Here is a 12753-nt window from a genome sequence, read left to right on the forward strand (position 1 = left end):
ATTGTGAGCAAGTTTGGGCCCCTCAGAAAGGATGTGCTGAAACTGGAGAGGGTTCAAATGAGGTTCACAAAAATGATTCCAGGATTGAATGGCTTGTCATATGAAGAGTGTCTGATGGCTCTGGGCCTGTATTCACAGGAATTCAGAAGAATGAGGGGTGACCTCAATGGAATGCCGAAAGGCCTGGACAGAGAGGGACGTGGAGAGGATGTTTCCTATGGTGGGAGTGTCTAAGACCAGAGGACACAGCCTCAGAATAGAGGGGCGTCCTTTTAGAGTGGAGATGAGGAGGAATTCCTTTAGCCAGAGGGTGGTGAGTGGGTGGAATTCTTTGCCACGGGCAGCTGTGGAGCTGTCTTTTTGTATATTTAAGGCAGAGGTTGATAGATTCGTGATTCGAAAGGGCATGAAGGGATACTGGGAGAAGGCAGGAAATTGGGGCTGAGAGGAAAATTGGAGCAGCTATGATGAAATGGCGGAGCAAACTTGATGGGCCAAATGGCCTAATTCTGCTCCTATATCTTATGGTCTTAAAATTAGGCTGCAGGGAATACCGGAGTCGGGAATTAAAACGAAGTGGAAACGAGGCAAAAGCTTTTTTTATATATATATGGGGAGAAATAATGTTAAACAATAAAGAGAATCAGGAGTGTTTGTCAATAACTCTCCTGACGAAGGGTCTCGACCCGAAACGTCAACTGTCCATTTCCCTCCACAGATGCTGCCTGACCGCTGTGTTCCTTTAGCGTTTTCTATGTTGCCCCGGACTCGCAGTGCCTGAAGTCACTTGTGTCCCCTGTTATCAATGATTATGGTAATCAAGAACGTTAAACTGCAAGATTTGATGTAAAAATGTTGCGCCTTTTTGTTTCCTTTCCCCTCTGGAAACGTGGTGACCGGCACGGATCACCGCCGCGGGCGGAGCCAAACGCCAAGTGCGTGACTTAGTTACAGCAACCAGTTGTTTACAAGCGCAGGTTAGCAACCAAGACAAGGACGGAGAACCGGCGGCAGTCACAACACCGAGCAAACCCCGCTCCAAAAGTTTGTGTCCTCGCAAGCCGGCCGTCTCCTTGTTCATCTAACGCGAATTTCCAACCATCTGGACTCCTCCCGCTCCGACATCACGTCCTTACTCCGAAATCGTTCCTCTTGAATGAGAATGGAGACAGCAGATCCCTCTTTAGTGGACCAGATGACCAGGTTAAAACTAAAACTGTTGGAAAAGGTAGGCAACTCGCGCACTTGTTTTAAGTTCAGCCTGCAAGTTTAACTCGAGAACATTTGAACGGGAGTCACTCGGAAACCATATAAACTCACACAGATTGCTGACTTCCAACAATTCAGTTCCGCCGTTTACAGGAACGTTGCCCCTAAAGACAAGCCTGCTTGAGGGTGAGGAGGTCCATTTTAATACTGCTTATCCTGATAGCACATTTTCCAGCTCTGCCCCTACCAGCAATTGCCCCAGTGTCACATTCTACTACCTGCCTCCACCTGACTCTAGTGTCAACAGTGACAGACCCATCCCCACCAGTTCCGTACCCCAGTGTTAAATAGTGACAGACCCATCCCCACCAGTTCCGTACCCCAGTGTTACACAGAGCCAGAACCGTCCCCACCAGTACTGTACCCCAGTGTTACACAGTGACAGACCCATCCCCACCAGTACTGTACCCTAGTGTTACACAGTGACAGACCCATCCCCACCAGTACCGTACCCCAGTGTTACACAGTGACAGACCCATCCCCACCAGTACTGTACCCCAGTGTTACACAGTGACAGACCCATCCCCACCAGTACTGTACCCCAGTGTTACAGTGACAGACCCATCCCCACCAGTACTGTACCCCAGTGTTACACAGTGACAGACCCATCCCCACCAGTACTGTACCCCAGTGTTACACAGTGACAGACCCATCCCCACCAGTACTGTACCCCAGTGTTACACAGTGACAGACCCATTGTCACCTGTACTGTGTCCAGTGTTTTTCAGTGTAATGTGTGTAACGCGCTTTATGGATTCACTGCTAATGTAATGGCTTCTTTGTAATGTTCACTGCTTGAGGTGTTGATGTATTTGGGTGACCTCATAGTATTTGGATCCACCTTGGAAGAACATGAAGCATTTTACCCTTGACACCATTCAGTGCACTGGAGATTTGGGGTATCAGTGCTGGTGATTATCCATAGGACAGTTATTGGTCTTGTGAATCTGAACTGGAATTTTCTGATGTATGGGTGTTGTCAACAAGTATTTCAAAAGGGAAGTTAATTGACATCTAGGGATTGTAGTTATCAGGGAGACAGGGACGAGGAGTGGGAGAGCGTTTCTGCCCCTGGGATGAAGGCCCTCTGTCAGTTTGCCATCACCGTGAAGGCAGAGGGAAAAGAGAGGCAGGATCGGGCAGTGGATCAATTGGGGGCTTCTGATGACACCATACCCCAAGTTTACTGCAACCTTACTGCTCTGAAGACAAATCAGCTGCCGGGATTGAGTTCTGGGGAAGTGGCAGCTGCTCAGCGAGATGACCCGGGCATTGGCGCTATTTGGTCCACAGTTGAAAAGGAAGACATGGCGCAGGCAGAGAAGACGAAACAAGCTTCAGTGCCTCTGTTACTGAAAGAGAGGCCTCGGTTGGAGCTGAAGAACCAGATCTTATACCGGGTCATGTCACCCCGGACTGACCCCGGCGTTGCCATCTGGTCCTGCCCGAGAAGTATCGGAGGACTGCGTTGAAGTCACTTCATGATGATTCTGGACATTTGGGGTGGAAAAGACCTATGGATTGCTCAAAGACTGGTTTCACTGGCCCCGAATGAATTTGGAGGTCGAAGAATACTGCAAGTTGTGCGTTTGCTGCATACGGCAGAAGACAATGCCTACGCAGGCAGTTCATTTGTCCCACTTGCAGAGTGCAGTGCCCCTGGACGTGGTGCGTCTGGACTTCCTGTCCATAGAACCCGATGCCAGCAACAGGAGCCGGGCAAGGCCGAGGGTTACAATTGATTCCGTGTACAGTTGTAACAGTGAACCATGTGCCAAATATGTTGACCCTACTTGCTCTTCTTGCTGATCTCCAGGGTCCCGAGCATGTCTAGCAAGGTCCGATTAAACCTCTCTATTATGGCCTTCCCTGGCGAATAAGTGGCCCAGTGCACAGGCAGAGGCTCTCCGCCAGAAGTTAAGAACGTTCTCTGGAATAACACCCACCCCCGAGGGGAAGAAGGAGAACAGCACTGCATCAGTGTGTGTGAAGTCAGGTGGATTCTCTGATACTAAGGCAGAGTTGCACATTTTCAGCTGCTCAAAGTTTTGTTGTTTGTCTTATGCAATTGAAACTGAACACAAATATTTTGGGCGGTCTAACATTGTGCTGTTCACATCCTGAAGATTTTAAAGGATTTAGGTTCTGCAGTACACTTTGGAGCCGACGAGGGAGTTCCAACAATTATTGTCCATAGGGAAGAAGAGGTGAGGTCTCTGAAGAAAGTAACATCCCTCTCAAAATGTCACCTTCTCCACCAGGCATGCAGATTCTTCACAATCCCAACAAAAGCCAGACTCTATGGACACTGGAAATCCCAAAGGAAAGCAGAAACTGTCCTGGAGTAGATCAGGCAGTAACAGAGAGAGGAAAACAGAGCTAACAGTTTTGGCTGTTTATTGGAAAGTTGCCAAGACAAAATGCTGATTGTTTCCCTCTGTGTGCAGTACAGTGAGCACAAGCCACTGACCCAGGTTTAGGGCTGTGTTTCACTGTGAATGGATGTATCAACTCTGAGCTGTTAACATGCTGTTTTACAGGAACGTTGACACCCAATACATTCCTGGAACAGATTTGTTCACATTTGAAGGATGGATTTATACCTCAATAACTTTGTATTTATTGCACTTTGTTAGAATGTGTTTAATTATGCAGATCATATAATAAATTATTTTTCTATTTGCCATTGATGAGATATAACCTTGATTGCGAGAGGTCACGGGTTCAAATCCTGGACAAGCCCCCACAATTGTAACTTTTGGGCTTGCCCGGCTCCTGTTGCTGACATCGGGTTCTATGGACAGGAAATCCAGACGCACTACGTCCAGGGGCCCTGCACTCTGCAAATGGGACCAAGGAGCTGCCTGCGTAGGCATTGTCTTCTGCTGTATGCAGCAAATGCAAAACTTGCAGTATTCTTCGACATTCGACTTCATTTGGGGCCAGAGCAATCCATAGGTCTTTTCCACCCCCAAATGTCCAGAATCATCATGAAGTGACTTCAATGCAATCTTCCAATACTTCTCAGGCAGAACCAGCTGGCAATGCCGGGGTCGGTCTGGGGGTGATGAGACCCAGTATAAGATCTGGTTCTTCAACTCCAACCGAGGCCATTCTTTCAGTAATACAGGCACTGAAACCTGTTTCATCTTCTCTGCCTGAGCCATGTCTCCCCTTTCAACCATGGAGCAAATAGGGCCAATGCCCGGATCATCTCGCTGAGCAGCTGCCACTTCCCCAGAACTCAATCCTGGCAGCTGATTTGTCTTCAGAGCAGTCAGGTTACAGTAAACCTGGGGTATGGTGTCATCAGAAGCCCCCCCCCAATTGATCCACTGATCGATCCTGCCTCTCCTTTGGCTGTTTGGCAGAAAATAGAGAGTGGGAATAAAGGGATCCTATTCTGGTTGGCTGCCGGTTACCAGTGGAGTTCCACAGGGGTCGGTGTTGGGACCGCTGCTTTTTACAATGTATGTCAATGATTTGGACTATGGTATTAATGGATTTGTGGCTAAATTTTCTGCGGTCTGCTTAAATCCACCTTCCTCAAAAACAAACCTTGGAAACAAGTCCAGAAGACATGTTTCAATGGTAGAAGTTAATTGGATGAAATTGTGTATGCTGGGTCTGTAACTTTACAGATGATACAAAGATGGTAGTCTGGTGGATAGTGTAGAAGATTGCCAAAGTATGCAGTGAGACTTGAACCAGTTGCAGATCTGGGTGGAGAAATGGTAGATGAAGTTTAATCCAGGTAAGTGTGAGATGCTGCAGTTTGGAAGGTCAGATGTAAAGGACCAATAAACTGACAGCGTTAAAATACAGGGGATTTGGTGCCCAAATCCATAGCTACCTGCACAAGTTGATCATTTCCTAGCAATAGGTGAGGTGTCCTGATGGATGGGATGTGTGAGGAGGGAGTGCGGGGGCAAGCTTCCCAAATAGGACAGGTGGAACGTGGTGTGAGTTGGATTTGAGAAGTAACATTCTCTCTTGAACCATCAAGAAGGAAATAGAGCAGTCAACATGTGAAAGTGCACTGCTCATAAAGTTAACATTGCTGTCTTTTTCAAAGAACCATGAAGGTGCCTGGTTACTACAATTTCCCCTTACAATCAGCTTCAGGAAACTGTAAACAGTCAAATACAAGGGAAGTTGCTTCTGTGCTAGAAATAAATAAATTTCTCTTGTCATAGGTTTTAAGTCTGTCACCTGTTAATTTTCTCCCACAGTTATGAGGGGTATAGATAGATCAAATTTGGCACTGAGGTTGGGCTGGACAAGAATTAGAAGTCAAAGGTTAAGAGTGAAAGGTGAAGTATTTAAGCAGGACTTCTTCACTCAGAGGCTGATGTTAACATGGAGTGAGCTGCCAGTGGAAGTGGTGGACAGAGTTTTGATTCCAACATTTAAGAGAGGTTTGGATAAGTGCATGGATGGGTAGACTACAGAGGGGTATGTAGGTCATTAGGATGAGGCAGAACACCAGTTTGACATGAACTAGATGGGCCAAAGGGCCTGTTTCTGTACCATAGTACTCCATGATTCTATGTTTCCTTGTGTTTTATATAACTGTTTAATTAAATAATAATCACATTGCATTTAACTTCTTAATTTTTGTCTTTTGCTATTAAGTTAAGGAACTTTTGGTGTAAAAGAAACAGGAAATTAGGCATAATTTCTATCTCAGTTTTATGACTTCAAAATGTCTCACAGCAAATCAAATGTCTTTGAATGCCGTAGCACTTATGCCGTCAATTTGAGCACATATCCAGCTCCTACAAAAGTCACGTGGACATGTCTAGTCTGTTTACTAGTGCTGGCACAGGGATGAATATTGGCCAGGACACAAAGGATGACCGCTGTTTCCTTCACCATTGCTTCTCCAGTGTCATCCCTTTTCCTTAGCTCCTCCAACCTGTCTCTGAATGTGAACAAAACAAAAAAGATGGTTGTTGACTTCAGGAGAGCATGGAGCGAACACTCTCCGTTGAACATTGACGGCTCGTTTGTTGAGATCGTTAAGAGCACCAAATTTCTTGGTGTTCACCTGGCAGAGAATCTCACCTGGTCCCTCAACACCAGCTCCATAGCCAAGAAAGCCCAGCAGTGTCTCTACTTTCTGTGAAGGCTGAGGAAAGTCCATCTCCCACCCCCCATCCTCATCACATTCTACAGAGGATGTATCAAGAGCATCCTGAGCAGTTGCATCAGTGCCTGGTTCGGGAATTGCACCGTCTCGCATCACAAGACCCTGCAGTGGATAGTGAGGTCAGCTGAGAAGATCATTGGGGTCTCTCTTCCTGCCATCACGGACATTTACACCACATGCTGCACCCGCAAAGCTAACAGCATTGTGAAGGACCCCACGCACCCCTCACACAAACTCTTCTCCCTCCTGCCACCTGGCAAAAGGCACTGAAGCATTCGGACTCTCACGACCAGACTGTGCAACAGTTTCTTCCCCCAAGCCATCAGACTCCTCAATGCCCAGAGTCTAGACTGACGTATACATCATTCATTATTTTATTGTAATTTGTCATCTACTGTGCCTATTGTCTTGTTTATTAATTATTGTACTGTCCTGCACTGTTCTGTACACTTTATGTAGTCCTGTGCAGGTCTGTAGTCTAGTGCAGTTTTTATGTTGTTTTACATAGTCCAGTGTAGCCTTGTGCTGTCTCACATAGTCTAGTGTAGTTTTGTGTTGTTTCATGTCGCACCAAGCTACTGGAGGAACGTTGTTTCATTTTTACTGTGTACTGTACCAGCAGTCTATGGTCGAAATGACAATAAACTTGACTTGACTTGACTTGACATCGTTGACTGGACTCTCAACCATCTCCTCAATTATTAACTTTTCCTCGTTCTGATGAGGAAACATTGAACTGAAACGTTCTCTCTGATCCTCTCTACATCGAGACTTCCTGGTTTGCTGAACCTTTCCAGCATTCTCTGTTTTTTTATCTCTTGGGACAAGTCCCTGCTGATGGGGTAAATTGCATCTACCTAACAACAAAGATGAGCCTTGATTATGTCATCGGAAATGTACCACCCATGACAGTGGGCCTCATGAGAGGTTTTAGCATAGACCTTTTGACTATTCAGATCTGGGGTTTTTTTGGGATTAATCCAGCCAAATTCAAGATTCAAGATAGTTTATTATGGTTCATCAGTACACACATGTAAAGGAGAATGAAATGATTGTTACTAAAGTAGGGCTGATCAACACTTCCACTCGCTAACTCACCACTCCACAACCCATTCTTTTTTCATTTACCATTAATCACTTTATTTTCAGACACTCCTGTGCCTAGTATCACTAAATGGATTTATGAGGGGTGATTGATATGTTAGTAGCCTAAGGTAGAAGGTCGATTTTAGTAAACCTCGCACATTTATTTTTCAACATAGTCCCATCCTACATTTACGTAATTAGTCCAGAGGTCATGGTGCATACGATCCCTTCCTTGTAGAAGTCGGTGTCTTGGACCTCCAGAAGAGGTCTACAGCAGGGGTGAATAATAAGTTTGTGGCCCAAGGTAAAAAGAGATGAGTTATACAGCTCTTGTTCAACTCTTCGAGAGATTATGCAGAAAGCTTGAAGTTAATTACTCATCTCCTTCTACATTAGGCCACGAACTTATCAATCACCCCTGCTGTCGACCTCTTCTGGAGGTCCAAGATGCCGACTTCTACAAAGAAGGGATCTGTATACTCCACGACCGCTGGACTAAGTGTGTAAATGTAGGAGTGGACTATGTTGAAAAATAAATATGCTAGGTTTTCTAAAATTGACTTCTTCTACCTTAGGCCACGAACTTAACAATCACCCTGCGTACAATCAGCCTATTTGTATAAGCTATCTTAAGTTTATATATTTGTGTTTTATTTACATTATTGTGTTCTTCATCTTAGTGTGCTTTTTTGTGCTGCATCAGATCTGGAGTAATAATTATTTCATTCTTCTTTAGACTTATGTACTGGAAATGACATTAAATAATCTTGATACAGCATAAAAAACACAATAAGCATAAAGAACTCAGTAGAAACTCAAAAAATATAAATGCATGAAATGAACTTATATAGATAGATGGAGAGCTCTTCCTCCTCTGTAGGGCATTTCATCGTTGCTAGTGAATACCCCCACCAGACCTACACTACTGCACGCTTCTCGTAGCCCTGCACCTAGCCAGCTCCCCTTCAATTCTACAGTTCACTCTGCTTCCTTCGTTACCAGGCAATTCACACCAGACTCTGACCACTCACAATGCAAACAAGTTATTCCTCGTGCCAACTGCCCTCATTTTACATCCCCTTCTTCCACATGCTGCAGCTGGGGAGACGCAGTCCCGTCAGGGAAGAGGCTACGCAGCATCTCCACCAGGACCACGAGACTCAGAAGCAGTTACTTCCCCCAGGTCATCCGGCTGATCATTTCCTCCATCCATCAACCCATCCCACCACATCAGCCACTCCTCTCCACGGCCCCTCAACACCCTTCATTTCCCACCCCCCCCCCACCGCCCAATGCAATGCCTCTTTGCGGTCGCTTGTACGTTGTGTTTATTGGATGTCTTTTATATTTATATTCATTGTGTTGTTTGTGCTTATTGTGTGTTTTTATGCTGCAATGGATCTGGAGTAACAACCATTCTCTTTTATACTGGTGTACTGAAGAATGACAATAAACAATCTTCAATATTGAATCTTTTGCTGAAGATGTGCCAAATTAATCTAATCTATCTTTCCCTCCCTTATCCTCATCATCCTTTCGCCCTTAAAATACTTATAGACTCCTAATTTACCTTCATCATGTCCGCCGCTATTTCTCATGACCTCCTTAGCCTTCCCAATTTCTTTTTCAAGTATTTACCTGCTTTTCTTATGCTCATAACAGGCTTTCCCATAAAATTGTGGTTATTGTGCTTTTGGGTTTAATTTCCCAAGTGTTAAGATGGGATGTCCCTAGCGTTAAAGGCTCAGGAGGGACAGGGGATTGGGGTTCACAGTAATCACCGAGGAAGGATGTTCACCCGAACCTCGAGGCAGCCCCTGATTAAATGGCCACTCCTGCTGGAGCTCAACTCTTCTATAAGTGCTTCTGGTAGTTAAGAAATCCAAGTTTCTGCACATGAAAGACAGCTCGTCACTGCTGCCACTCCTCGTTGCTATGCCTGTCAGTGGGAAAACCAATGGAGGAAACAGTGGAACCGCTTCTATGAAGGGTCTGGACTCAAATCGCCCAGGCATTGAAGGTTACGGGCCAAGTGCTGGAAGATGAGATTTATACGGTCGGTATGACTTGGCCGTGGTGGGTTGAATGTGCTGCTTCCATGCTATACGACTGTACACTCGAAATGTTTAAGGGTATATATCATTTCAGAGATGTGGACAAACATGGATACGGGACTGTGTAGGGGTGAGTCATTATGTGGTGGTGAGTCAATACTTTGGCTTCATAGTTCATGAATAAAAGACAAGCGGTTCTCCAGATGCTGGAAATCCAGAGGGACATAGAAAATTGCTGCAGGAACTCAGCAGGTCACACAGCATTTATGTAGAGGAATAAACAGTTCAGCCTGAGGCCCTGCATCAGGACTGGAGGGGGGCTGGGGAGAAGCCAGAATAAAGTGGGGGAGGTGGAGGAGTATATGAGAGAAGGTGATGGGTGAGACCAGATGAGGGGACGGTTGGTTAGAAGGGGAGGGGAGGAATGAAGTGAAAAAACTGGGGAGGTGATAGGTGGAAGACAACTGAAAAAGGAGGAATGTGATTGGAGACGAGGGTGCGCCATCAGAGGAAGGGAAGGAAGAGGAACACCAGAGAGATGATAGGTTAAAGAAAAGGTAAAGGGCTAAAGAAGAAGGAGTTTGACAGGAGAGGCAAGTGGACCATGGGAGAATGGGAAGGAGGGGAACCAGAGGATAGGCACATGAAGAGAAGAGAAGGAGTAAGAGGGGAGCCAGAATGGAGAATGGAAAAGGAGAGGTGGAAGGGGCAAGAAATTAAATGGAAGTTTGAGAAATCGATGTTCACGCCATCAAGTTGGAGGCAACCCAGACAAAATATAAGGTGTTGTTCCTCCAACCTGAGTGTGGCCTCATCACGACAGTAGAGGAGGCCGTGGTCCCACATGACGGAATGGAAATGAAATAGAATCACAGAATTGTACAGCACAGAAACAGGTTCTTTCTGCTGTGTATTTAATATTTGAGTAATCTTGCATACGTTGGTTAATTGAGCATTCTTATTTGTTTAAATAATTCATTACAAGTTAATATGTATAAATACACGAATTGCATACGTCATCACACTGCCACGGAATGCGCGCAAACCTTGCTTAAAGTAAACATGAAGTTAGGCTTGAATTCTTGGACTCCCATGTCTTCCTTTGAATTAGCGTAATATTTTGAAGTTACAAAACATAACACTTCCAGCCAACCTCGTCCTTGTCTATATGCACAAAACTCACTTCCCTGTATTAGGGCCATATCGCCATTTTGTCAAAGTACTTGTCCAATTGCCTCTTATATGCTGTATCATCAGCCTACCACCAAAAACGTTACTGAAGTCTGTGTAAACTGTGTCTGCCCTTCCTCCTTCATCAGTTTTTAGTTATCTCTTCAAAACATTCTATGATCAGATTTGTGAGACATGGGCGCCCCTGCACAGAACCGTACTGACTCCTCGCCTTTCTCAGTGAACGTTGTTTCCACTGGAGGGTGAGACTAGGACTAGGAGTCATAGCCTCAAGATTCGGGGCAGTAGATTTAGGATGGAGATGGGGAGGAACTGCTTTTCCCAGAGAATGGCGAATCTCTGGAATTCTCTGCCCAATGAGGCAGTGGAGGCTACCTAAGTAAATATATTTAAGACAAAGTTGGATAGATTTTTGCATTGCAGGGGAATTAAGGGTTATGGGGAAAAGGCAGGTAGGTGGAGATGAGCGCATGGCCAGATCAGCCATGATCTTATTGAATGGTGAAGCAGGCTCAACGGGCCAGATGGACTACTCCTGCTCCTATTTCTTATGTTCTTATGAACACAAACCGCATCCCTCAGAATCTTCTCCAATAATTTTCCTACCACTGAGATTCCAAGTTTTCAAGCCTGTCATTTCCAGCCTTGTCCCTACTGTCTTTATAAACAAGGAGACAACATTACTCATCCTCCAGTCACCCATCGCTAACAAAGTTACAGAAATCTTTGGCAAAGCCCCTACAATCTTCTCCTTTGCTTCCTTTAACATCCTGGGATAGATCCCATTGGGCCCTGCTGATTTAACTAGCCTAATGTGCTTTAATATTTCTAACACTGCCTCTTTGTGATTCAGCAATGCACTAAAATATCAGTGTACCCCTCCCTTAATTTACCATCCTCTGCTCCTTTCTCCTTGGTTCATTTAGGATCTTGCTCATGTCCTCTGGCTCCACGTGTACATTACCCCTTTGGTCCCGACTCTTCCCTCCACTGCTTTCTTGATTTTAATATACACGCAGAGGCCACTTTATTAGATAGCTCTTGTAACTAATAAAGTGGCTGTTGAATGCATGTCCGTGGTCTTCTGCTGCTGTAGCCCACCCACTTCAAGGTTTGACATGTTGTGTGTTTAGGGCTGCTCTTCTGCTCTGCTAAATATCTGGTTATTTTGAGTTACTGTTGCCTTCCTGTCAGTTTGAACCAGACTGGCCATTCTCCTCCGACCTCTCTCATTAACAAGGCATTTTCACCCACAGAACTGCCACTCACCGGATGCTTTTTGTTTTTCGCACCATTCTCTGTAAACTCTGGAGACCATAGTGTGTGAAAATCACAAGAGATCAGCAGATACTCGAACAATCCCATCTGGCACCAGCAATCATTCCATGGTCAAAGTCAGTTAGATCACATTTCGTCCCCTTTCTGATGTTTGGGCTGAAGAACTGAATCTCTGGATCGTGTCTGCATGCTTTTATGCATTGAGTTGCTGCACATGATTGGCTGATTAGATAGTTGCATTAATGAGCTAATAAAATGGTGACAGAGTGTTTTTTAAAAGGCGTCATGATCTCCTAAATTCTTCTTGCCGAGGTCAATTTGCAGTTCCTTTTTTTGCTCTCCTAATTAGTTATGCTTCCTCCTACATAACAATAAACCTCAAAAAACTTACTCAACACCAGTTTCCTGTACCTAATATAGCACTTCCATCGCACCCTCATGTCCTTAATTAACAAATGTTCCCTGAACATTTAATTTCTGCCTCTGAGCATTACAGGCACAGGCTAAACTGTTATTACCTCGCTTTTAAATGTCTCAAGTTGTCAGGTGTCGTTTTCCCCTCGAGCAGTTGCTCCCAGTCTACACTCCACCTTCTTCCTTACACTATTAAAATCGAGCTTTGCCTGTTTCAAAGTTCAAATATCAACGTAACTTTATCATCAAAGTACATATATGTCACCATACACTGCCTTGAGATTCATTTTCTTGCAGGCATTCACAGTA

At 45.0% G+C, this 12753-nt stretch overlaps 1 protein-coding gene across 5 annotated transcripts in view; it reads left to right on the forward strand.

Annotated features, from left to right (window-relative positions):
- Positions 1-819: 819 nt before the first annotated feature.
- zgc:112416 (uncharacterized protein LOC550509 homolog) overlaps positions 820-12753 on the forward strand; it is a 92715-nt gene continuing 80781 nt past the window's right edge. For 2 of the 5 annotated variants that reach the window (XM_059967408.1, XM_059967407.1), the window contains exon 1: positions 820-1228. In XM_059967408.1, coding sequence (XP_059823391.1) covers positions 1157-1228 — 72 coding nt within the window. In that variant the 5' untranslated portion in view covers positions 820-1156. The remainder of the gene's footprint in view (positions 1229-12753) is intronic. The other 3 variants (XM_059967406.1, XM_059967404.1, XM_059967405.1) reach the window with 3 other exon arrangements.

Source organism: Hypanus sabinus, chromosome 4 (genome assembly GCF_030144855.1).
Source record: "Hypanus sabinus isolate sHypSab1 chromosome 4, sHypSab1.hap1, whole genome shotgun sequence".
In the NCBI taxonomy this organism is placed as follows: domain Eukaryota; kingdom Metazoa; phylum Chordata; class Chondrichthyes; order Myliobatiformes; family Dasyatidae; genus Hypanus; species Hypanus sabinus.